At 48.1% G+C, this 26,348-nt stretch overlaps 1 protein-coding gene across 3 annotated transcripts in view; it reads right to left on the reverse strand.

Moving 5' to 3' along the window:
* Positions 1-26,348, reverse strand: part of SF3B3 (splicing factor 3b subunit 3) — a 702,426-nt gene that overhangs the window by 272,975 nt on the left and 403,103 nt on the right. For all 3 annotated transcript variants that reach the window (XM_069654935.1, XM_069654943.1, XM_069654952.1), the window contains exon 19: positions 14,802-15,007. In XM_069654935.1, the coding sequence (XP_069511036.1) occupies positions 14,802-15,007 (206 nt within the window). The remainder of the gene's footprint in view (positions 1-14,801; positions 15,008-26,348) is intronic.

A 26,348-nucleotide genomic window follows, 5' to 3' on the forward strand; every position in this document is an offset into this window, starting at 1 on the left:
TCTAGTGTTCGGTTTTCTTGCCTCCCTGAGAATGTCCATACATCTCCGAGGGAGCTGCAGGTGCCCAAACTCTATGACCTCAGGAGCCAGGCCCCCAAGTTCAAAGTCTGCTGGCATGGGTGAAGCGTCTCCGCTCTGTCTTGCGACAACATGTTGTACGGGAAAGGCATTTTGACTGGAGGAGATAGTAACATCTCCATCAGATGAGCGAACCAGGGTTGGCGGGCCCACATGGGGGGCCACCAGTATCATTGTGACTGGTTCCTGGTGCATCTTGTGCACCATCTTGTTGATTAGGGGAGTCGGGGGGGAGGGAGGGGAGCATAAACAAATTTCCCTGACCATGTTATCCAGTGTCCGTTCCCCTTGGAACGGTTCTGGGGGTACCTGCAGGCGTAATCTTGGCATTGAGCGTTCTCCAGAGTTGCGAACAAATCTATCTCTGGGAAGCCCCATTCTGCAAAAACGTTGGAGACGATGTCTCCGTGTAATCGCCATTCGTACTCCATGGCAACGGGAAGCTTCTGCAGAGTACGTCTGCTAGAAGATTGAATTCCCCTGGAACATGTGATAACAGGAACAGGTTACGTTTGAGTGCCCACTTGTTCTGGGACAGTTTGGACAGCCCTGGAGAGCGAGTGCCTCCTTGTTTATTCAGATAATACATGGCCGTGGTGCGGTCTCTGAGGATCAGGACCGTCTTCCCCTGCAGTTGTGTCTGGAAAGCTTTTAGTGCTTTGAACACTGCCAACACTTCCAACAGGTTTATGTGGTTGGATGCTATGTCTGACGACCAAACTCTGTGCGCTGTTTGTTAAAGCAGGTGAGCTCCCCACCCTGTGAGAGACAAGTCTGAAGTTAGAGTGGCTTCCACTGCAGGGGTGGTGAAGGATTTCCCCTCCAAGAGGTTGTCCCTCGACCACCACTGCAGCGAGAGAACAAGGGCCAGCGAGACAACCAATAGATCGTCCCACTGTCCGCTGGCCTGACGCCACTGGCTGTTGAGCCAATCCTGCATTGGGCGCTTGCGCAAACATGCGTGAGGAACCAAGTAGATACAGGATGCCATCATTCCTAGCAGTCGCATAGCTTTTCGTACCGTCACCTCTAGACTGGCTATATACTGAGTGATTTGAAACATGTTTTGAACCCTCTCGTTGGAGGGGAAGACGAGGCCGTCCTTTGTTCGAATTAGAGACCCTAGGAACTGTTTGACCCGACTGGAGTCTAGGCTGGATTTTTTCTCATTGATAGAGAATCCCAGACTGAATAAAAGATCTATCATCTTTTGGGTATTTGACAGACATGTTTCGTAAGAGTCCCCTGTTATGAGCCGGTCGTAGAGGTAAGGATAGACCGGAATGGATTGCCTCCGCAGATGTGCTGCTGCCACCGCTAGTCCCTTTGTAGATACCCTTGGTGCAGATGCTATGCCGAAGGGTAGTACCTTGAACTGCTAATGCTTTTTTGTATCATAAATCTGAGGAATTTTCTGTGCGCTGGCAACATTGCAATATGAAAGTGATAGCAGGGGAATTACTTCCTGCAGAGTGATCATGCATAGCTTTTGTGGCTTTATAAATTTGTTCGCTGGTCTAAAACAGGGCGCATAGTTCGATCCTTTTTGGGTACAAGGAAGTACACTGAATAAATACCTCCTTTTACCTGTGACAGAGGTACGATTTCTATGGCTCCTTTCTCTTGTAGTATCTTGACTTCCTGAAGAAGTATGCTAAGATGGTCTGGTGTCAGTCTTGCTCGTGGAGGTCTGAATTTTGGAGACTGGTTGAACTCCCGTGGGCTACGGTCTTTAGCACCCACAGGTCTGTAGTTATCCCCTCCCATGCCTGCAGGAACAATGTTAGCCGGCCCCCGACCGGGGAGGCATCGGAGGGGACCCAAATCTTCAGGTAATTTTGAACCTGAGGCCGGAGAGCCTCTGGGGGTAGGGTTCCGGCCCCTTCCTTTTCCACAACGCTGACCCATTTGGGGATATGGGGTGGTGTATCCGCTGGTTAACTGCGGGGGGTTCCAATTGTTTCCCGAGGAGTATTATTGTTGAGGGAAGCGTTGGCCACGAAAAAAAACGTATGGTCCTAGATCCTCGTCCTGTAGAGGGTCTCTGTGTAATTTGGTCCAGAGTTTTTAGGGTGTTATGCTCCTTTTTTGCAGTCTCGAGGGCCTCGTCGACGCTTTGCCAAACAGGTTGGATTCTTCCATGGGTTTGTTTATACGTGACGCTTGCGTCTCTGGCTTGAATCCAGAGTTCCGTAGCCACGCATGTCTCTTCAGGAGTGTGCCCTGAACCAGGGATCAACCAGTGGTCTCGGCAGAATCCAAAAAGTATGCTTTGGTTCACTTGTCTGCCCTCAGTGACTGTGGTCAGGAGACGAGTTTGTAGTGGTTCGGGAACCTCCTGTAGGCCTTCCTGTACTAAGGCCCATTGAGAATCTGCATAGCTGGCAAATAAGGTTGTGTTGTTGGCAATACGTGATGAAAACGCTGCTGCGGCCGTGACCCTCTTCCTAAGGGCGTAAAGTCTTTCACCTTCCTTATCAGGGGGTGCCTCGCCAGTTGACAGAGGGACCCCTGCCCTCTTTCTTGTAGTCGTCACCACCAGAGTCTGGGGTGGAGTGACCTCTGATATACAGAGGGTCCGAGGGAGAAGGACGAAAGATTTTTTCTATTCTTGGGTTAACACCTCTTGTGAGAGCAGGTGTGAGGGAGCCAGACGTTTCTCAATTGAATTGAGGAGAGGAATAGCCTGGATTGCCGGCGGCTTCTCCTTGAGGATGTCCTCCACAAAGTCAGCTTCAGGGACCGCTTAATCTGCAGCAATATTAAAGTGTTCAGCTGCTTCACGCAACATGACGTTAAACATCAATTAATCATCCACTGGTGAGGGTTGTCTAGTCGGGGTAATCGGGGGGGGGGGGGGGTGGGCGGGGGATTTAATTCAAAGATCGGGCATCCGGATCTTGTGGATCTGGAGACTGCCATGGTTGAGGGTCACCCATATCCGGGTTCTCCTCCCAGCCCACTATGGGATCATGCATGTCCTCAGGATTGGTGAATTGATCCTCATCCTGAGTGTCTGCAGGAATGTCTTCTTCAGTTAGGTCATAATTGTATATATCCTCTTCCAAAGAGGGGTCATAGAGCCTTTGAGAATTTTGCTACAGGGTCCAAAAGGCTCTCATCCCATGGCCTTCTTGGTGTGGTTTGTTCTGAACGGGAAAGAAACCGGTCCAGCCTTTCCATGCAGTTTTCAAATTTCTCTCTAGTCCAAACTGAAGACCTAGAATGGTCTAGAGGTGGAAAAGGGTCTTGAAAAAGCTCTTCTGTCGTAAAACGTCAAGATTTTTGTCTCAACGTCGAAGACATCCCTTCTTCACCCTCAGAAAACTCCTCCCGTGGGACCGACAGATGAGATGTGCCTGTGCCTCTCTTCCGGCTTCCGGTACTCCCCTTAAGCTATCCTTGGATCTCAACAGATCCATGGCCTTTTCCATAGGCCTCGAAGAATCCCTCGACTGCTGTCTGAGAATCGGCGGAAACAATCCTTGCTAAGCTGTCGGCGACGTCCTCTGCAGACGGGATGCGCGTAGCTTCAGCCTGCGACTGTAACAGTCTTTTTTCGGTGGAGCCGGGGCCTTGTCTTCAGCAGCAGCCTTTTTCAGCAGTGCCGGAGACTTGTCTTCGTCGACCGCCTTCTTCAGCAGAACCGGAACCCTGTCGTTGCTGGACGCCTTCTTGCGATGCATCTCGACAGAACCTGGTATATTAGAGGTAGCGCCCTTTGTTCTTGATGGCCCGGTCGCTAGCCGCATATGCAGATACTCCAACGAGGGAGATCACTATGTGTTTTTCCACAGCGGCACTAACGCTGCGACTTTTCACCAGATCCCGGGTGACATTACATAATACAGGGACTGGAAGGACACTTGGTCACCCAGCAGCCCACCAGTAATTACCGGTTTGCCGATTCTTGCGACAACTCTAGATGAACATTTAGATTTTGAAGCGGACATCCGAAGTTTGAGTTTGCAAACAGACTGTATTTGATACAGGTCGTCCAATCTCCATTGAAGAACCAGAGGTCACCCAAATAATCACGAGCACCACCTCTTTTTTTGAAACCTGTGCGTTTCCCACCACGGCAGCACACACATAGATCGGTTCCTCCGGCTTCTTTCATCCTGATGAAGGCCCGCTCAAGATTGGCTGGCACAACAGTCAGCGAGGGCCGCAACACATTTGTGTAGACAAGTCTTCAACCATAAGTGCAGTGTCAAATTGCTGACACTGTTTCATTGACAATTCTTAAGTTTTTTGCTTTACTGTTGTAACGATTGTTCTGACCCCTGTTGTGACACAACACAACAGTAGGCACTGTATTGTTCTAACCTGATTGAGATATATTCAGACTAAAAAATCAATACAAACTGTTTGTGTGATATCGTTACATATTTGCTATATGTCTTTGAATGGATAACTCTTATATTTATGTGTGCTTTTAGACCATTAGGTCTTTACCTTTGAATATAGATATACTTTATATCAACTCAAACAAGGTGTGTCTGGTACTTCACATAGAACTAACAATTGAGACATAGTTATAGGAAAGGCTGACCCATTCATTTGTTTCTTTATCATTTAGCCCTCCAGGGCAGAATGGGTTCTTAACCAGGAGCCCATGATATTCTATCCAAAACGAATTATGCATCAACGAGGTCAAAACGGAGTTAATCCTAATAGGAAATAAATCTGAGCTAGATAATCTCCCAAAACAATACGAATCTTTCAACATTGACGACAATACCATCAAGGTAGCCAAAGAAATAAAAACATTGGGGGTCTACATGACTCATCCCTCTCTCACTAGACAGGTCAATGCCATTGTCTCGTCTGCAGCCTACACATCCAAAATTAATCAGATCTAGCAGACCCTTCCTCTCAACCCATAATCATATTACACTAGCAAGAGCCCTGATCCTCTCGAGGATAGACTATTGTAACTCACTATTCGAAGGCACTAGTACTAGAAATATCAAAAAACTCCAAGTAGTACAAAATAGCGCCATTAGAGCAGCATTGAACATACCTTAGAACAAGCACATCTCCTCCACCAGATGACTTATACACTGGCTCCCGGTACGTGATAGGATCAAATTTAAAATTCTCACTCTACACATAAGGAACAAGTTACTTACCTGTAACTGTTGTTCTCCAGCATGGGTCTGGCATGGATTCACATGCTCATGAATATTCCCTGTCAGGCTGGGAATCCTCGGTAAAGAAATATCAGTATCAGTTTCGTTTCTGATCTGTCTTTCTCAGTAGTAACCAATCAGTGGTCTCTGGGTCATACTGCCCCCAGTCAATGACTGCCCTCTCCCTAAGCCACTCCCCTGGCAGCCATGTCCAGATTTGGTAGCACGTAAAGTGGCAGTAGGACCAAGTGAAGAGCCGCAGAGGGGAAGGAGGGAGGGTTCGCATGTGAATCCATGCCAGACCCATGCTGGAGAACAACAGTTACAGGTAAGTAATTTGTTCCTTCTACAGCATGGGGTCTGGCATGGATTCACATTCTCATGAATATAAGAATACATAGCAGTACACACATGCACAACCACGGGATGTGGCAAGGCTCAACATTAAGCATTACATAAACTCAACATTAAGCATCTCTTACCTCCTCACCAGGCCCACCTTCAGGCAAACAGGTTGCGCAGCACTGCTTGGCCGACCCTGGACTCCTCCCTGGAATCTCGGTCGACGCAGTAGAATCTCGTGAAGGTGTGCATCGACCTCCACGTAGCAGCCCTGCAGATGTCCAGCAGGGGTACACCAGACAAGAACGCTGTGGTAGCAGCGATCGCTCTGGTCGAATGGGCTCTCGGACGGCCGGGCAACGGTCGGTTTGCCAACCGGTGACATGCATGATGCAGCCGGAGAGCCATCTGGAAATGGAAGCCTTCGAGAGGGCCTTCCCTTGGGTTCACAGGTCCAAAGTTCACAAACGGTTGCAATGTCTTCCGAAAACTCTTTGTGCGGTCCATGTAGAACTTCAGCGCTCTAGCTACATCCAGCAAGTACAAAGTCCTCTCGGCTGGCGACGAAGGCGACGGGAAGAAAACTGGTAACACCAAGGGCTTGTTGAGATGGAAGTCCGATGGCACCTTGGGCATGAAGGAGGGGTGCGTCCTCAGTACCACCCTCGTCTCGTGAAAAGTCAAGTATGAAGGCTTGCAGGATAGGGCCTGGATCTCCCTCACTCGTCGTGCGGAGGCGATGGCCACAACAAATGCTGTTCCACGACAGGAACTTGAACGCGCTGAATGCAGAGTTCGCAGCTAGATGTATTTTGGTGGAGGCATGAGCCAGCCCCGCCTTGGCCAGCGACAGCAGGTACGGCAGCACTTGAGGGGACGTAATTCGCAGAGGGTTATCTTCTGTGCACGGCACCAGACAGAGAACCTCTTCCATTTGTGTTCATAGCACTTGAGAGTTGAGGACGCCCTGGCCTTTGCAAGCACCTCCTTGCAGTCTGCTGGGATATCGTACCCTCCAAACTCTAGTGCTGCAGGAGCCAGGCTTGCAAGTTCATCGACCCCGGGTCGTGATGGAGGATGGCGCCTCCTTCTCTGGAGAGATGATCTTTGTCCGTCGATAGTTTGACTGGGGGGTGGGGAGGAACGCTGACAAGTCCAGAAGGTCCGGAAAGCAGATCTGTCTCGGCCACACCGGTGCGACGAGGATCATCCTGCAATGGGACCTCTTGAGTTGGTTGACGAGTCGCAGTAGCAAAGGCAACGGGGGGGGGAACGCATACAGAACAGGCCGTCCCACGGGAACGAGAAAGCATCGCCTATGCTCCTCGGCTGGGGAAACCTGCTGGCGAACCTCTGGCACTTGGAGTTCAACGCCGCCGCGAACAGGTCGATCTGGAGTTTGCCCCATCGTCGGAAAAGCCGATCCACTTGGTCCTGGCGCAGTTCCCACTCGTGGCACGAGCGCAGCTCCCTGCTGAGCGCATCGGTGATTGTGTTCTTTACTTTATCCCTGCTAGATGGAAGGGCACCAGAAACATCCCCTGGGCAACGGCCCAATGCCACAGATCCTGGGCCTCCTTGGATAGGGCCGGGGACCTGGTTCCTCCCTGCTTCCAGATGTAGAACATCGAGGTGGTGTTGTCGGTGAAGATCCTCACTACCTTGCCCTTGAGGGATGGGAGAAACGACCTGAGAGCCCAGAACACTGCTCGGAGCTCCAGGATGTTGCTGTGGAGTGACCTCTCCTCCACGAGCCAAAGGCCTCTCGCGTGAAGATCTCCGGTGTGCACTCCCCATGCCTCTCAGGGAGGCATCCGTCGTCACAGTCTCCTGGTGTGCTGGGGTCTGAAAGTTTGTGCCCGCCGCAAGATGCGCGCAGGTGCCCCACCACCGAATTGCTTGGCAGAAGACCACGCTGAGCGGGATCTGGTCTTCGAAACTGCCCGCCGCTTGCATCCAACGTGCGTCGAGGAACTCCTGTAGAGGACGCATCCACAGCCTGCATAGGCGCACCAGGTAGATGCAAGAGGACATGCCGAGAAGGGACTTGATGGACCTCACCCTGGCCACGTCTGTGGCCAGCAGGCGCCTCACCTTGCCCAGGATGGCCTTTGTCCTTTCCTCCGACGGAGAGGCCAATCATGCCACTGTATCGAGCTTGGCTCCCACAAACAGTGCGACCTGCGACGGAACCAGGTGGGATTTGGGGAAGCTGATGGAGAATCCCAGATACGAAAGCAGTTGGACCGTCTTCGCTGTGTGCTCGACGGCAAGTTCCCTTGTCCTTGCTCGGGTGAGCCAATCGTCCAGGTAGGGGTAAAGGTGGATGCCCTGCAGGCGCAGCGGCGCCACCACTGTTGCTAGGCACTTGATAAATACCCTGGGCGCCGACTTCAATCCGAATGGCAGGGCCTTGAATTGGTAGTGCCGTCCTTGGACTACAAATCTGAGAAACCTTCGGTGTCCTTTTAGAATGGGGATGTGGAAGTAAGCATCCTCCAAGTCCAGTGACGATAGGAAGTCACCTTCCTCCAGCTGTCCCAGCACGTGCAGGAGTGTGACCATCCAGAACATCTGGGCCTTAATGTATTTGTTTAACCGACGCAGGTCCAGGATGGGGCGCAAACCGCCTGTCTTCTTTCTGATGAGGAAGTATCTTGAGTATACTCCCGAGCCCCGGAGCCTCTTCAGGATGATCTTGATGGCTCCTTTCTTGAGCATCGCCCTTACTTCTAACAGCAGTTGAGGGACGTGATTTTCCTTCCTGGCCACGGGTGGAATGCGGGGGCACTTCTTTAGAAATTCGAGTGTGTGCCCGTGGGCCAGGTCATCCAGCACCCAACGGTCGGTGGAGATGGACTCCCACACGCTGATGAACTTTCGCCAGCCGGCCTCCCACCGGGGTGCTCAGGTGGGGCCCGACGCTACAGCCGGTTCAGTCCTGCTTGGAGGCGGCCTTGCCGCCCTGGCCTCCTTGGTGACGGCGACAAGATCCTCCTGACTTGCCACGCCCTCTGTAGGCCTCTTGCGACAAGGAACGGGCTGCCTGGCGGTACATAGAGGAGCCACCGCTGAATCCTTTGGAGGCACCTTGCTTGCCTCGGAGTTCCGAAAGGGCAGCCGTCGTTGCTGCAAATCTTCCAAGGCCCAAGCCGTAACTGTCAGTCTTGATGGCCTGAAGTGACTCATCTACTGTCTTTCCAAGCAGGTTGTTCCCGTCGAAGGGCATGTCCAAAACTCTGGTTTGCACGTCCTGGCGGAAAAATGTTGCCTTGAGCCATCCCCGCCGTCGAAGGCAAACACTGTTCCCCAACTGGCGGGACCCGGTGACAGCGATGTCCGTGGCCACCGTTATGGCATGGTCCGATGCCACCTCACCTTCCTGCAGGATCTCCAGGACCTCTGCCTTCTTGTCGTCCGGAAGGAAGTCCAGCAGGGGAGCGATCTTGTACCACAAATCCTTGTCGTAGCGGGCCACAATCGCTAGGGCGTTGGCCGCCTTAATTGTCGTCTTATCGGACAAGATGACTCGGCGTTCAGTTTCTTTCCCTCGCCGTCAGGTGGGGAGGTTGAAGTTTAAGCCGTCGCCCCTGCCGCTTTCTCCTTGGCCGCCGCCGAGACGACTGAATATGGGGTCGGCTGTGCCCTAAGGCACAAAGGGGTGGAATCGGGGACCCGGTACTTCTTCTCGTACCGATCGCTCTCGGCAGGCATCGTGGACGGGTTCTTCAGGAGAGCAAGTCCCTCGTCCCAGATGTCGTCAAGCAACGGCACCGCGAGGACCGTCTTCCTCTTGGCCTCGCGCCGTTGATAGAGGAAGCCTTCCTTCTGTTCTCCGGGGCAGAGCTGGAAAAGCTTGGATGCCCTGGAAATCATGGCGTGGAAGGAGACAATTTTGTCAGGCAAGGAGGCCCGAGGGGGTGGTGATGGAAGGCCCATCCCGTCATCACCACCTCCGTCATCCGTCCCCGTTGTGGCCGTATCTGTTCCCGTGTCATTTCTAGGATCAGGGGAAGGAGATGAAGGCTGAGCGGGCCGCAAGGGCTGGGGATGAACTCTCCTCCGCTTGTTTGGAGGGCTTCCCGACGGGCCCGGTTCTGCTGGGTCATCCGTTGGGGGTAGAGGCAACCTCGTACTTATCTCCGTGCATAAGGTTTGGATTGCCCTCAAAATGGCCACCGAGTTGTCCTGAGGGTCGGGCACTGGTTGCGGCGGGCGCGATGGTTGCTCCTCCTACACAGGAGCCTTGTCGGCGCCACCGTCGCTCTCTTCATCCGCCTCCTCGGTATTCCTCCCATGGGACTGGACCTCCTCAAACCTCTTGTTGAGGCCCTTCACGACTTCAACCAGCTCCTCCTCAGAGGCTGTATTCGTGTCCGTAATGGCCACTGCCCCACCACCCCCCTATTTTTCCACCCGGGTCTTCACAGGGGTCTCATCGATGGGCTGAAGAGGATTCCCTCCGCGGTGGCAGGGAAACTCTGGGCCCCGAGATCGCCTCCACAGGGGTAGCCTCCAGAGGCTTCGCCAGGGCTGCCACGACTCTCCCGATAGAGGCCTTAGCCGGGTGAATCAAGGCCTTCACCACCTTGGACGTGCTTGAGGCCTTCACCTTGGGGGGAGGGTCACCGCCTCGCTCCCCCTCGGCTGATACCTTCGAGATCAACAGGACCTCTCCAGAAGCTTACCCGGGTTCTCGGATTTTCTCTTCCCCGAGCCAGTGCGTTGGCTCGTGGTTGATGGCGTCGGTGAAAGTGCGCCCTGCCTGGCAGCCGAGGAGCCCAACCCTTCAACGCTCCCGGTGCCCGCGGACTCGCAGTGCTTTGCCTTCTGTTGGGCCCCCGTCGCCGGGGCGCCCTCACAGGACTTAGAAGACCGCTCGGACTTCTCACCTGCTGGGCCCTTCTCCAGCCAGCTGGCGAGGCGGATCCGACGATCCCTCATAGTCCATTCAGACAAGTTCTTGCAAAACGCACAGACCTCCTCCACGTGCGTTTTGTCTTCGTGAAGGCAGTAGAGGCATCTCGAATGCTCATCCTCCTTGAAAACATTCTGTAAACCGCATCCAGGGCAGTTTCTGAACAGCTTGGATCCAGGCGTCGAGCTCCCCTTGTCCTGGGCCATGCCCATGAGGTAGGCCTCGGGTCCAAGAAGCGTAACTCGACTAAACTTCGCCCTTGAGGGGCGTAGAACATTCTGAAACGGGTCCCCGTTGATCGGAAGTAGAAACGGTGGAGCTTGAGGCTCGATTGACCGAAAAAATTAGATTAAACTCTTTGAAAAATCGCTAAACGCAGTAAAAGCTCAAGAGCTATAGCACGAGGACTCCCAACACTTGAACGTGCGGTAAAAATCTGAGAATGGCTGCCAGGTGAGGGGCTTAGGGAGAGGGCAGTATGACCTAGAGTCCAGTGATTGGTTACTACTAAGAAAGACAGATCAGAAACGAAACTGATACTGATTTTTTCTTTACCAAGGACTCCCAGCCTGACGGGGAATATTCATGAGCATGTGAATCCATGCCAGACCCCCATGCTGGAGAAATGCCTTGCCAACAATGCTGCAACCTATCTTAATAACCAAATCATCAGAACCCAATCCAACAAACCCACTCGTACCTTATTCTACAACCGTATCATTACTCCAAGGACTCCTTACCACCACATTTAAGAAACGACCCATCCTTGTGGTCATTCCGAAAAAGCATGAAAACTAGACTATTTAGCCTAAATTCACAACAATAATACACCAGTCACAGCTGAACTAGTCTCCAATATGCATTCTTGAAGTATACTGGTCCATAGCAGAATAGAAATAACATTGTTATACTTGCAAACCCATTTGCACGGTCACGTTGAACCCACCTGCACCAAGCAACATGCATATACTCTACCGCAACCTGCTTGATGTACTAAGTAACATGTACGATATACTCCATTGTAACCGACCATATCATAATAGATATACCATTATTGTTTTACTTGCATACCTATTGCATGCCTATTTGCACCTGTCACATTGAACCCACCTGTACCAAGTAACATGTATATATTGTACTGCAACTGCTTGATGTACTAAGTAACATGTATGATGTACTCCACTGTACCCGTTATCTTAAGTACTGATGCACCTTGATGCCTCTGGGCTAAGCGCGCTTTATAAATGCCAAACAAACACAAATAAAGGAAGAAAACTGGCTATGCCTAAATGGCAGCAAAACAGGGCTCCTGATCTTTGGCTCACGGCGGGCCCGGGGCAAACTCAGCGCAGACTATAAATGCTTTCTAATAAGTAACAATGAAATCCCTAAATGAAGATGCCCATGTAAATCAAAACTGCAATTACAACCTGTGCCTACTCAGGAACATTTGCCCCTACATTACAGAAAAGAATTGCGCCACCATCGCTCGAGCAACCGTTTTAACCAGACTCGATTACTGCAACTCCTTATTAAGTGGAGCCTCACTTTTTAACCTTAAGAAATGTCAGATTATACAAAATGACGCTGTACGTATTATCAAAAATGTCACTATGAGAACCCACATTTCAGACCATAGAAGAGACCTCCACTGGTTGCTGATACAGGAACGCATACTTTTCAAAATGAGCTCCATAGTCCATTGCTGCCTCTTTGGTACAGCCTCCGATTACCTCAAACCACTGGTTCCTCCCTATCTTCGTTCCAGAACCCTTCAGTCTACCAACCGAGGTCAAATACAGGGCACAAATGTCAAACGCACAAACGGCCTAGGAAGATCATTCCCTGAAAAAGCGGCATTTTTCTGGAACACATTGCCACTGGCACTTAGAGTTTGACACAAAATCCTTCAGGACATCACTGAAAACCTTACTCTTTAAGTGAACCAAGTGCCTACCATAGCCTCTCTCTCTAGGATAAACTGTCCTGTATCTTTATGTTCTGTGTAACATGTTTTTGTTCCCTGTGGGCAGCCAGCACATTATAAATAGATAAATAAAATAATGGAGGGCAGCATTTGCTGCAAAATAGGGAGCACATGCTGTACCTATGCGCCTCCCAATGACACTGATAATGGATCCCTAACACTTGCCATCAAACAGATGACCAACTTGATAAGAAAACATGGAGAAAGCAGAATGAATTGTAAAGGACGACTGGTTGACGTTTCTAGCACCATGGATGCTGCAGTGGCTCATTCATTTTTGGCAAGTACTGTTTCCTATCCTTGTTCTTCTAATATTATGGTGTACTTATCAGATAATAGCAACCGGATGTGTGTCCAGAGGTAATAAAAAGTACCCTTCTTGCGGTTATGACAAGCAATGCCACTCCTTATTGGAACGATGAAAGCTGCGAACAGATGAGCAACCACAGGTAGGAGAAACAAATGGGCACACAGTAAATAGCCATTGTTGCTTAGAAGATGCCCTTTGGTCACAGCCCCCTAATCCAGCCAATTAACTTGAATGTTATCAAATCAGATTGGCCAACCAGCTACTTTAGATATGACCCATGGGATTATGCCATATGTGGTGGGGATTTATGAGATGTACATAAACTATGATGCCCAGGAGCGCCTATGACTTGCAACAAGAGGAAAAAGACAATGACAGGGATTTAGGGAACAATTCATCCCTCGGGGGGGGGGGAATGTGGGGAGTATGAGAATATGGCAGATTACAACAGCATTGGAAAGTACATCCAGCCCCCTAAATGTGCACAAAAACAAACTGCGAAAGTTTGCAGCACCAAAGCCAGCAGTCGCGCACACACATATATATATATGAAGTAGGATTGATTAGGAATAATCGATTAGGTTTCCAGATAACCCTCACTGCATGTACATAATGGAAATAAAGGCACCTTCTTGAAGTCACAAATCATGCAACTACACACACTTATAAGCATATAAATATTCACACACACATCCTTGTCATTGCATGAGAAAAACCTGCAAGCAGCTAGGTCCCAGTATGAGAAGTCAAACACAGGATAGATGAACTCATGAGAAACGGAAGCTTGGCCAATTAGATTTCCAATAACGGGTTGCAAAGTTACCAGAGACAAATGGTTCACAAATGATGAGAAGGGTAACATGGTGCCAAACCGCTTAGGTCAATAGGAAAAGGATTGTTAAGTTACAATCGTAAGTTCACACCGTCACATCTAACATAAGGGATTGGTTGAAATATGCAAAAACATTCACTCCACTCATATTTCTTGTGAAGCAACCAATTGCAAGCTGTATGTAGCTGATACATGTTTCTAAAATGAGCTAGCCAATTTTAGCAAATGAGAAAGGAGAAAAGCTAAATGCTAATGAGCGAACATTTTTGATAATCAAAGTCAGTCATTTGGTTAGATTAATCCAATAAAAGGAGGAAATGCTCATAGTGAAAATGATGCAGGCGAATCAGAAGCCTGGAAAATGCAAGTGATTTGCTACATGTGTTGTCTTTTCCTTTCTCTAACATGCTATAAAACCAGCAACTTAGAATATGTTTGAATGTATTATGTATAGGTTTCCCTGCCTAGCCAGTTATAATACATTTATGTTCTTCTCACATCTCGTGTATTAATGTTTTGGCTCTTTGGATTTATTTTTGATACTTGGATCTAGTACTCCATTTTCCAGTCTTTTCTGCCCAACCCCTGGTCAGTGGTGGCCCAGAGTCCCCTCTGAGCATTGTGAAACTCCCATAAAATAGGGTTGGACTCTTTAAGATAGGCTGGAACAAAATTACTAAAAGTTAAAATAGTTTGGAAAACTTTGCATATATGTTTCAGATGGTTTTCCTATGTGATTAGATACTGAAAAAGTTATTCTAATGTGACTACAACAGTTTGCCCAAAGAATATTGCAAGTGTTCTTCTAATGTTTTACTGTGTTATAGTACTGACTTGAAAGTTACAACAGTGTGTCTTGGTGTATATGTTGAATAATTACTTTCTATATAACTTCTAAGTGTATCAGTGTTTTCTTGGACAAAGTGTGTGCTCTGAGATCTTTGTACCTCACTACCACCCATCTCTCTCCTTAGAATAAACCTAGCTGCTCGCTATTCTACCAAACCCATGTGTGGTTCAGGCTAAACCCAAGTAGTGTAAACCTATTCAACCAAGGTGGGCTTTTGTAAGTGCTTTAACAGACCAGATTTTGTATAAAATAAACAAGGAAAAGAAAAAACGTAGTGCGCATTAAGGAAAGCAGACCAATCATGTCATAAAGCAGACATCTAAATAGTTGAAGGGATTCTGGTTTATACCTGAAAGCTGCTTCATTCTGCTCCAGCTGCACCAAATCAAGTGTGGTGCCTTGAATGGGATTCATCACTCGCACGACTGATGCCCACTGCCCATTCCCTGCCTTTGGGGCACCAAAGATGGACTCTGGAAGATTTTCGTTAAGGAATGCAGCAGCCATTTCTGCCGCAAGCTCCCGTTCATCTTCCCCCGCAGCTTCAACCATTTCCTAGAAAGTATGATGCACTTATAATTAATATGTGTTAACTAGGTAGAGATCGCTACCATAAACACAGTAAGACTCTAGTTTTCTGCAACAGAGTGTAAACAGGTAACTGTAGAGGGATTTTCAGAACCAACCTTTGGGATGAGCACAGACATTTCACACTTGACCTTAACGAGCACACATAGGCTAGCACAGGCTGACAGACTTCAAAAGATCAGAGGTTTAGTAGGTACACACACACACACACACACACACACACACACACACCCCGCCCCCCCCACCAACCCCAATGAACAAATTACTTACTTCAGTAATGTTTTTTTGTAATGAATGTTCCTCACACAGATTCCTCATCTTTGATAATCCAATCTCAGCGCATCTTCTCTTCAGAAACATTTCTGCCACCAGGAGATGCAGGGCGGTTCTGCGTCGGCTTTACCAGACGACTCTATACACCAGGCAAGACGTCAGGGCCAGAATATGTATATTAAGGCGCTGCGCCCCTTGACCGCAGTTCCAGTCTTTCTCCCAAACACTCCGATGTGGAAGGACCACAGAAACAATGGTGTACTAGCTATCCGCCAAGTGGGGTAGGTAGGGAGGGCGATGAGGAATCTGCAAGAGTAACATCTGTTAGGCAAGATTGTATGCAGTAACCCTGTGGGAGACTACACCAGTCTTGTCCTCTTGGTATTAGGTAACCCACCTATTGGTACAGGTCTGTACTACACAAGTTGATAGTGTGACTGAGCAGCCAGACCTATCTCAAGAGACGTACATTTCATTTGTAGCATCGAAATCCACAAAGTATCCAAAAAACATTTACACAAGGTTTTCTAGTAAAATAATTATTTAACAGTCAGTTTTAAATGAGCATTCTTTAAAAAGGGCCATGTGCATCAATCAAAATACACTTCATAACACGGTTTCAGAATCAAGATAAGGAAGTAGATACTCTTTAGAGATGCTTAATACACACTTCCTACACCCTGTGGTGACAAATTACTAGGACAGTGTTAGACAAGATTTGGCATAGTACCCTTAGGGTGCACTACAACAACCTTGACCTCCTGGTAATAGAAACCCAACCTTTGGTATAAGTCTGTACTACAAAGGTTGGTAGCGTGGTTGAGCAGCCAAGCTTATCTCAATAGGGGTCAATGTGAGCAGTAGGGCAGTTAAACAGAGTCACAGTGACAAGTATCCAAACAATCACTTACACTCAAGGTTCCTTGATTAAACAATTATTAATTTGTCAGTGTGAATAAGCCTTATTCAGAAGGGGAAATATAACAGTACAACTTTGCAAATCTTTTGTATTCTTTTTGTTACTGTCTCTAATGTTTATCCTTTTGAATAACTGTCATACTAAATTCATGTTTGTAACTAACTTCACTAAACATGCATGTAATTCCTGTACTTCCAACTTTAGGTGTATCTAATCTCTCCACAAGTCTAAGCGCATAGCTACCTCAGCGTTCAGCGCGCTATATAAGCAAATAAAAACAAAAACATGCGAATACACTTCAAAATACACTATCAGTTCCTCTAAATCGGCAAATACCCATTGAGGATGGCACACAGACACTTCCTACACCATCAGGTGACTTAAATAGCTAGGACAATGGGGACATTAATATATTACTGGTGCATTTAGAGCAGTAGTGGAAAGGGTGTCAAAGAAAAGGGTTATTAGAATAAACAAGAGATCACACACACATTATGAAGCATGTAAGTACTTTTGAACCACCCAATGCCACTAAGCTAACCCTTTCCTCGAAGGATAGATGCAACACAATGTCAGAGGAGAGAAGAGTCATTCAGGGAGTCAGGCCAGCAAATCTTAAGTTAGCAAAAGTCTAGGTGAGCTGAAGCACTTCTTGCAGTTAACTAAAAGTCTTGCACAATGTTTTAGAAGTCTTTGTAGAAAATAAGAATCAACGTAGGACCAAAAGCTGTTAGGCTTGTGAGTAGCAGAACATGCAAGCAACTGTACAGAGCAACCAAGACAAGTCAACAGAATAAGCAAGGCTACACAGCAAGAGTTAAGTTCTCTTAGACTGTACAGTACCTTTGGTTTGAAGAAAAAGGATGGCAGAGGACTTCTGTTCCGGTGCAGCTCTGCAGATCCTGTTGTTCCTGGGCCTCAGTCGTGGGGACAAGGAGGAGGACTTCTGGGGACTCCTGCACTACAATGGGACTGTCAGTGACAGCAACTGGCAATCTTCAAATCAGTGGCACTTTGAGGTTTCAGCTTGTTGTGTCTATAGCAAATAGAACCACCGGGGTTTCTGGCTGTCGAGATGGGCTTTCCTTGCATCTGGAGTACAGCACTCTGTTGAGGTGGCTCAGGCTCGGTCAGTCCTGCTTCCTGGGACTCTGGAGGATCTTCCCGGAGCTCTTGGCCAACTTAAAAGTGATGCATTCAGAATCTGGCGTTCCTCTCCCTGGCACTTTGGTTCCTGCAGCAACAAGGAAGTACAGCCAGCTCCAAGAGGATGTCCAAACAAGTTCACTTTGGGGTTCATTGGTACCACCAACTCAAGGGGAGAGGTCGTCCTTGCAGGGCTTCTCTAGTCGAGGCGAATTCTCAGCTTCAGCACAGCAGCAGGGCTTCACCGGGCAAACCAAGGGTCCAGGAGTTGCAGCAGGCGTCTCTTCTTCAGATTCCTTCGTCCAGTGGTCGACTCTGCCTTCCAAGCCAAAAAGCCACACCTTTTATGGAGGTTTCTCCCATTCATTCCAGCCTAGCTGTCAGTCAAACAGCAGGGTGGCTGTCCTTGCTGGAAAAAATAAATGGCACCCTCGGGTGCTTTACTGCAGCTGTGAACGCAGCCCGCGGTAAAAGCACACCACGGTAGTTAAAAGTAAACCACTACCACCAGCCATTAATCGAAGAAAGGGTAACATAAAAATGTTACATGAGGAACTAGACAAAGGGGATACTAAGTAACCCCTCCAGCACCGTACTGTAAAATCGTGTGCGCTGGGTCTAGAAAGATACAAATGTAAGAGTCAATTTCACTTCACTGCTCTTGGAAACAGTAATATATCTAAGAGAAGGCATTTAAACCTTTGGGGAATCTGAAGGTGCTGTGTGTCACAAGGTAAATCGATGCCCATGGAGTTTGTCAGACTCCAAAAAACAAAAGAAACAGAGTTAAAATCACATTAAAATACATGAGTGGGGAAAAAAGGGTCTCACTCTCTCCAGGTAAAAATGTAAAAGTCCTAGAGTCCAGCATAAGGGCTGTGGGTCTCTAAGGTAGAGAGGAATTAGCACATGATGAAGCAGATAGGGTGTTTCCTGCCTTTCTAATCCAGCTGACTCAGAACTGCACCTATACCTGTATTGGAAGCATCCGTTTGGTTGGCGTCAGGAGCTCTTAAGACTGGAGATTGACAAAGGGGTTTCTTAAGTCCTTCAAATGCCTTAGTACACTCCACATTCCACCGGACCTTATTTGGGAATTTGGGTGAGGAGACCACATTCAAGGGAGAAGTTATATGCATAGTTCTCAATGAAGCTCCTATAGTAACTTGTTAGGCAAAGGTTTGAATGCAGTACCCTCTGGGAACACTACACAATATGACTACAGATATAGTCAAACCAACCTTTGGTTGTAAGCCTGTATTACACAGTTTTGGTAGCATGTTGAGCAGCCAGGCTTATCTCAAAAGGGGAAATGTGAGCTGCAGTGGAGTTACACAAAGATTCACAGTTAGAGGTATTCAAATAAACTCTTACACTCAAGGTGTCTTGCATAAACAATTCATAATGTATTTATTAGTCAGTTATAAAGCCTTCTTCAGAAGGGATCAATAGAATAGTAACCCACAAATATACTTCAATACTGTACACTCTGGGTTTCTGAATTCGACAAGACCCTTTTGGGATGGCCCACAGACAACCTACACCCACAGGTGACTTCAGAAACAAGCGTGCTGGGGACATTAATACCTTACTGTTGGCATTCGGTAAAAGGCAAAAGTTATTAGAACACAAGAGACCACAAATATTCTTAAGCAGTGCAGATGCATTTAGAGTTCACAAGAAGAGTCATTCAATTCAAAAGGCTAAGCCAAAGTAAATGGGCAAAAGTCTTGGAAAGGATAAAGCACTTCTGGTAAGTAATGGAAAAGTCTTTGCACAAATTCTTAGGAGTCTTTGACGAAAAGAAGAATCAAATGAAGGGCCACAAGCTGATTAGACTTGTGGAAGTTACAAGCACTTCTACAGTAAGAGGTAAGTTCTCTTAGACTTGTTTTACAGTACCTTGGTAAAGCAGAAAGATGCAGCTGGTGAATTCTGTTCCTGTGCAGCTCTCACTGTTACTGGGCCTCAGTCGTGGAGACAAGAGGACGTCGGGGTACTCTTGCACTGCACCGGCACTGTCAAAACTGGCAACCGGCAAACTTTAGTTTCAGTGGCTGTTTCCCGTTTCAGCAAACAGCAATAAGCGCTGTTCCTGGCTGTCAAGGTGGACTGTCCACACTTCTGGGGTCCCGCACTCTGGTGAGGGGGCTCAGGCTTAGTCAGTCCTGCTTTGTGGGAGTCCGGAGGATCTTCCAAAAGTTTGAGGCCAGCTTAAAAGTAACGCACACAATTTGGTGTCCCTCTCCCTGGCTATTCGGTTTCCTGCAGCAACTATGAGGAAATTCAAACAGCTCTGAGATGGGTGTCCAGGTGGCTTACTTGGGAGTTGATTGGTCCCACCAACTCAAAGGGAGAAGTCGTCTTTGCAGGGTCTTCTCTGTCGATGTGAACTTGGCAAGTAATCACTGCAGCAGGGCTTCACCGGGCAAACCAAAGGTCCAGTAGTTGCAGCAGGCGTCCTCTTCAAGCTCTTCTTCGATTCTTTCGTCCAGTGGTCGACTCTGCCTTCCAAGCCAAAAGACTCAGCTTTTATTCAGTTCTCTCCCATTCATTCCAGTCTAGCTGTCGATCATCCAGCAGGGTGGCTGTCCTTGCTGGACAGTCAGCCAGCCAATCACCAAGGAGTGCATTTGGGTCTCCTAGGAGACTAAGCACGGAGTTTCGGGGCACCTCCCTCACTTCCTGCCTGCCCCAGACAATCTGGAGTCAGAGGCGGGTTTCTCTCAGAAACCCTACCAAAGGCGAAATGAACAAAGTGACCAAACCTGGTTTGGCGCGCAGAGAAACTCTCTAGAAGGACCTTTCTACAAAGACCTGGCGAAAAAAGAAAACCGGGCACCATTTTGGCAAAGATGGCTGTATGCCATTTTGAAAAAGATAGCTCCCGCGGTTACCTTACCGGAGCCGCGCACGGTCACGGTAAATGCAAACCCAGGTAGTTCAAAACGAAACCACTGCCATCAACCAGTCAATTGAGGAGAGGAAAGGGTAACATAATTTTTACATGAGCATTTAGACACAGGGGATACTAAATAACCCCTCCAGTACTCTATTGTAAAATAGGGTGTGCTGGGTCTTGCAAGTACAATGCTAAGTAAAGTCAATTTCACTTTAATGCTCTGGGAAACAGTAGTTGATCCCAGAGAAAGTATTTAAACCTTGGGAAATCTGGGTGGCACTGCACTGAAGGTGCTTTGTGACACAATTGTAAAAGATGCCTATGGAGTTGGTTAGACTCCATAACCAAAGGAAACACAGTAAACAAATAGAATTAAAAGTCTCAAAGTTCAGCAAAAGAGCTAGGGGTCTCTAAGGTAGAGAGGAATTAGCACATTTATGAGAATTCTCCCCAACACCTGTGAACATAGAAAGGCTCTCACATGGGTTTGAGTAGTAGGGGTGGCACAGTCTTGTACAGCTTGTACTTTGCTAGGCAATGGCCTTATTTCATCTCCTCCTACCTCATGTCCAAGGTAGACCACTTTACTCTGACCAATTTGAATTTGCTTGCCTTTATGGTCAGATTGGCCTGCTCAAGAGCCTGCAAAACATATCCTAAGTGGTCAATATGTTCTTTCCAAGTTGGGCTGAACACTGCAATGCCATCCAAGTATGCAATGTCATCCAAGTATGCCATGCAGAAGTCCTTCATCCCATTCAGAACATGATTTACCATCCTTTGGAATTTAGCAGGTGCATTCTTTAGTCCAAAAGGCATAATCTTAAACTGGTAAAGCCCTCCTGGGGTTGAAAATGCAGTTTTCTCCTTGGCATGGTTAGTCAGAGCCATTTGCAAATAGCCTGAGGTTAGGCCAAATGTACTGAGGAACTTGACTGAACCAAGTTTATCCACCAGCTCATCTGTCCTAGGTACAGGATGGCCATCAATTGTGGTGATTGCATTAAGAGCTCTATGGTGCACACAATCTCAACTCTTTGGATCCTGCCTTTGGCACTAGTACAACTCGACTAGCCCATGTACTGGTAGATGTCTCTATAAACCCAAGATCAAGCATCTTCTTGACCTCTTCCTTTATGTGGGTTCTTACATTGTCTGACATTCTGTAACCGCTGCTTTTGACAGGGAGACTGTCACCAGGGAGTATATCATGCTGGCCCCAAGGGGCAAGCCTGGTGTCAGTAACAACAGAGGGGCAAACTGATTTAACAGAATTTTGTACGCCTCCTGTTTTTCCAGAGTCAGATCAGTAGAGATATTAACTCCTATCTTTCCATCTAAAGGTTGTCCCCTGAGGAGCTCTTGAGCAGGGGCTAATAGCAAAGCTCCAAGTTCTGGTCTAGAGACATATGCCTTTAGGCAGTTGGTGTGAAAGACCCTTGGGGCCTCCTTGGGGTTGCCCAAGTCCACCAAATAATTGACCTCTTCAAGTTTGCCCACAACCTTGAAGGGTCCAATCCATTTGTCCTGTAAGGCCCCCTGCATTGTAGGTACCATAACTAGAACTAGCTGGTCTTCGAGTAAACTCATCCATGTTGGCCTTCTGGTCATGCCAATGCTTCACCAGAGCCTGACCGGCTTTCAAGTTATCTGAAGCTTCTGTCATCATGTGTGTCCTTCTCCTTCGGAGTCCTAACACATAGTCAGTGACTCTCACTGGCTTGAGGGAAGGGGCACTCTCCAACCCTTCCTTGATTAGGGCCAATGGACCTCAAACCGGATGACCAAAGAGAAGCTCAAAGGGGCTGAAGCCAACCCCGTACCGAGGGACTTCTCTAAAGCAAAGAGAAGGCATGGCAGTAGAAGGTCTCACTTTCTTCTAAGGGGTTCTTCTAAAGCATGCTCTTCATACTCCTATTAAACTTCTCCACCAACCCATTGGTCTGGGCATGGTAGGCTGTTGAGAATGTGTAGGTCACTCCACAGTTATTCCACATGGTCTGCATGTAGTGGGACATAAAACTGGTCCCCGAATCTGAGATAACCTACTTAGGAAAACCAACTTTGGGAAAAATACCAAGGAGGGCCTTAGCCAATGCCTGAAGAGTAATAGTCCTCATAGGTATGGCTCCAGGGTACCTGGTAGCATGGTCTACCACAACCAATAAAAATTGGTTTCCTGAAGATGTGGGAGGGTCTAAGGGACAACGTCGTAAATCCACACCCTCTCAAAAGGAACTCCCACCACTGGGAGAGGCACCAAGGGTGCCACGTTCTTGGCTCCACTCTTGCCAGAAGTCTGACAAGTGTGGCAGCTCCTACAGAATTTATCTACATCAGACCCCATCTTGGGCCAGTAGAAATGGAGAGAAATCCTTTCCTTGGTCTTCTTAAAACTTAAGTGACCAGCCAAAGGAATTTCATGGGCTAACTGTAGAAACTGAGGTCTCACCTCCTGGGGCACTACAAGTCTTCTGTACGCCTCTGGGTAGTATCAATAGGCTCACTGTAAATGAGGCCATAATCCCAGTACAGCCTGTGCTTCCCTGGCTCTTGCACTTCCAGCTGGGAAGCTGCCTGTTGGCGAAGTCCTTCAAGAGTAGGACACTCTTTGACCTCTGCTAAAGTCTGCCCTGCAGGGTCCACCTTCTGCAAGCAGTCTGCAGCTCAGGATGGTATTTAGGATCCAGATCACCAACAGGGGGGGGGGGGCTTCTTCCAGCTCTGTGTCATCATTAGCTGCTTCACCATCCTCTGGTTGGACCTCACATTCAGCCTCAGCTAGTGGCAGGGTCACGGGTCTGACCTTGAACTGTCCGCTCGTGAATGTCCTGGTTTTGTGCGTAGGGGTGTCACTTTTCTTTCTTCCTGAGACCTTGGGTTTCCCCTTTGTCTCAGTCTTCCTAGAATCAGGAGGTTGTTCTTCCTAGAATCAGGAGGTTGTCCCTCCTGTGGACTGGGAGTTATAGGTACTTTTGTAACTTCCGATTGAGAGTCATTTAAAGTTTGCTCTCTGGCCAGTCTAGTCTGCTCCTGCTTCCTTTTACTGGGAGGCCTGGGGCTGCTTGATTCAACTTCAAGAGCTTTTAAGTCATTCCCCAACAAGTCGATCTCTGGGAAGCCCCATTCTGCAAAAACGCCGAAGACAATGTATACGTGTAATCGCCATTCGTACTCCATGGGTAGTGGGAAATATCTGCTGAGTACATCTGCCAGAAGATTGAGTGCCCCTGGAACATGTTGTGATAGCAGGAACAGGCGTTTGAGAGCCCACTTCCAAATGTTCTGGGACAGTTTGGACAGCCCTGCAGAACGAGTGCCCCCCTGTTTGTTCAGATAGTAAATGGCCATGGTGCTGTTTGTGAGGATCAGGACCGTCTTGCCCTGCAGTTGTGTTTGAAAAGCTTTCAGTGCTTTAAATACTGCTAACAGTACCAACAGGTTTATGTGGTTGGATGCTATGTCTGATGACCAAACTATGTGCTGCTTGTTGGAGCCGGTGAGCTCCCCACACAGAGTAGTATCTGTAGTGAGAGTGGCTTCCAGTGCAGGGGTGGTGAAGGATTTCCCCTTCAAGAGGTTTTTCCTCGTCCACCACCCTAGCGAGAGAACGCAGGCTGGTGCGACAACCACTAGATTGTCCCATTGTCCGCTGGCCTGACACCACTGACTGTTGAGCCACTCGTGCATAGGACGCATGTGCAAGCGCGTGTGAGGAACCAAGTAAATGCATGGCGCCATCACTCCTAACAGTCGCATAGGCTTGCGTACCGTCACCTCTCGAATGGCTACATATTGAGGGATCTTATACAGCATGTTTGGACCCTCTTGTTGGAGGGGAAGACGAGGCCATCCTTTGTTTAAATTAGAGCCCCTAGGAATTGCTGGACTTGACTGGGGTCTAAGCTGGACTTCTTGTTGATGGAGAATCCCAGGCTGAATAAGAGGTCTATTGTCTTTTGGATATTTGACAGGCATGTTTCATAAGAATGACAATGCATTACTTATTGTAAAAGCATTTCTGATGGTTGTATCTGCTTAGATTCACATCTTGCAGAGTAACCATGCGAAATCGTTGGGGCTTGACAAATTTGTTCGCTGGGTGCAAATCTAGTACAGGGCGCATGGTGAGATCCTTTTTGGGTACAAGGAAGTACACTGAATAAATACCCTTGTTTACCTGTAGAAGAGGTACGACCTCTATGGTGCCCTTTCCTGCAGGGTCTTGACTTCTTGTAGCAGGATGCGCAGATGTTTGGGCGTCGGGCGTCTTGCTCGTAGAGTTCTGAATTGGGGGGCCTGGCCAAATTCTATACAGTACCCGTGGGCAACGGTCTTGAGTACCCACTGGTCTGTAGTTATCCCCGGATCTGCGGGTCATTTTTGGCCTGATGCCGGGGAGCCTTGAGGGGTAGAATTCCGACCCATTCCTTTACGACGTTGTTGGCCTCTTGGGGGATACGCGATGGCGTATGTGTTGGCTCCTTGGGCAGACGACCAATTATTTCCCAAACTGTATTGGTTCGGAAGGAAACGTTGACCACGAAAGGACAGTTTAGACCCGCTGCCCCTCCTCAGAAAAGGCCACTGGGTGATCAGATTGAGGGTATCATGCTCTTTCTTAGCAGTTTCGAGAGCTTTGTCAACCGCCTTTCCAAATCAGTCTCTTCCACCGGCTTATTTATTAATGAGGCTTGAGTCCCTCCGATTGTATTTTTTCTGCCATGAGGGAGCCGAAGGCTATAGTGAGAGAGTACATAAAGTGAGAAAGTAGTAAGACGTCTATGTTCCTTCCACCCCGAGCGGGGAGGCAGGAAGGGCGCATGTGAATCTAAGCAGATACAATCATCGGAAATGCTATTACGGTAAGTAATGCACGTCTTCTGATGCTTGTTAATCTGCTTAGAATCACATGCTGTGCATAGACTAGCGAGCAGCACCCTGAGTTGGAGGTGGGTTGTGAGAAGGAACAGTAGAGAAAAGATGTCTTAGTATTGCTTGTCCCACCTGAGAATCAGACCTAGAATGGGTGTCTAGGCAATAGTGTTTTGTAAAGGTGTGTACAGAACTCCAGGTTGCCGCTTTGCAAATAGATTCAAGGGGAACATTTGCAATGAATGCTATGGATGCCCCAGTGCCCCCGAGTAGAATGTGCTCTAGGCTTGCAGGGCAGTTCTCTCTTAGCAAGAGAGTAACATAGGGTGATGCATTAGACAATCCACCTAGAGATAGCCGATTTAGAGACAGGATCCCCTGCTCTACCAGTTGCCACTGAAACGAAGAATTGTGTTTGTTTTCCTCAGTGGTTTAGTGCTTTCCAGGTAGAACATGACTGCCCTGCGCACATGTAGTGTGTGTAGGCTTATTTCGGCCATGCTAGTAGGGTTCTGGAAGAAAGTGGGTAGTTCGATTGATTGGTTCACATGGAACTTTCATATGAATTTGGGCGCAAATCTGGGATGTGTGCGCATCCCTGCCTTATCTTTGTGGACTGTAACAAAGGGGTCTAGAACAGAAAGTGCCTGTAGTTCGCTAACCCTTCTGATAGAAGTGATAACCACTAGAAAGTCTGTTTTATAAGTCAGGTCTTTCAGACTTTCTTTATGCATAGGCTCAAAGGGAGCTCCCATGAGCCTGGTTAAAGACACATTTAGATCCCATCCAGGGGCCGGGTAAGAAATGGGAGGATAAATCCACTTAACCCCTTCCATAAAGGCTTTAATAACCGGCATTTTCCAACACAACACTTTTTGTTGAGACGTGGTGTAGGATGACAGAGCAGCCAGATGAACCTTTAGGGAATTGAAGACTAACCCAGTGTCCAACAGATGGATTAGGTACAGCACCATGTGTGTGGGTGAGCAATCAATGGGATTGACTCGCTTGGAATTGCACCAGATAACAAAACGTTTCCATTTGCTGGCATAGCAATAACATGTATTTGGTTTTCTAGCTTCCCCGAGTAGGTCCATACACCTATGAGGGAGTTGCAGGTGTCCGAACTATGACCTCAGGAGTCATGCGGCTAAATTCAGAGTTTGTGGGCATGGGTGTAGGGTCTCCCCCCT

This window comes from Ambystoma mexicanum, chromosome 1p, assembly GCF_040938575.1.
Source record: "Ambystoma mexicanum isolate Mex_15411 chromosome 1p, UKY_AmexF1_1, whole genome shotgun sequence".
Classification (NCBI taxonomy): Eukaryota; Metazoa; Chordata; class Amphibia; order Caudata; family Ambystomatidae; genus Ambystoma; species Ambystoma mexicanum.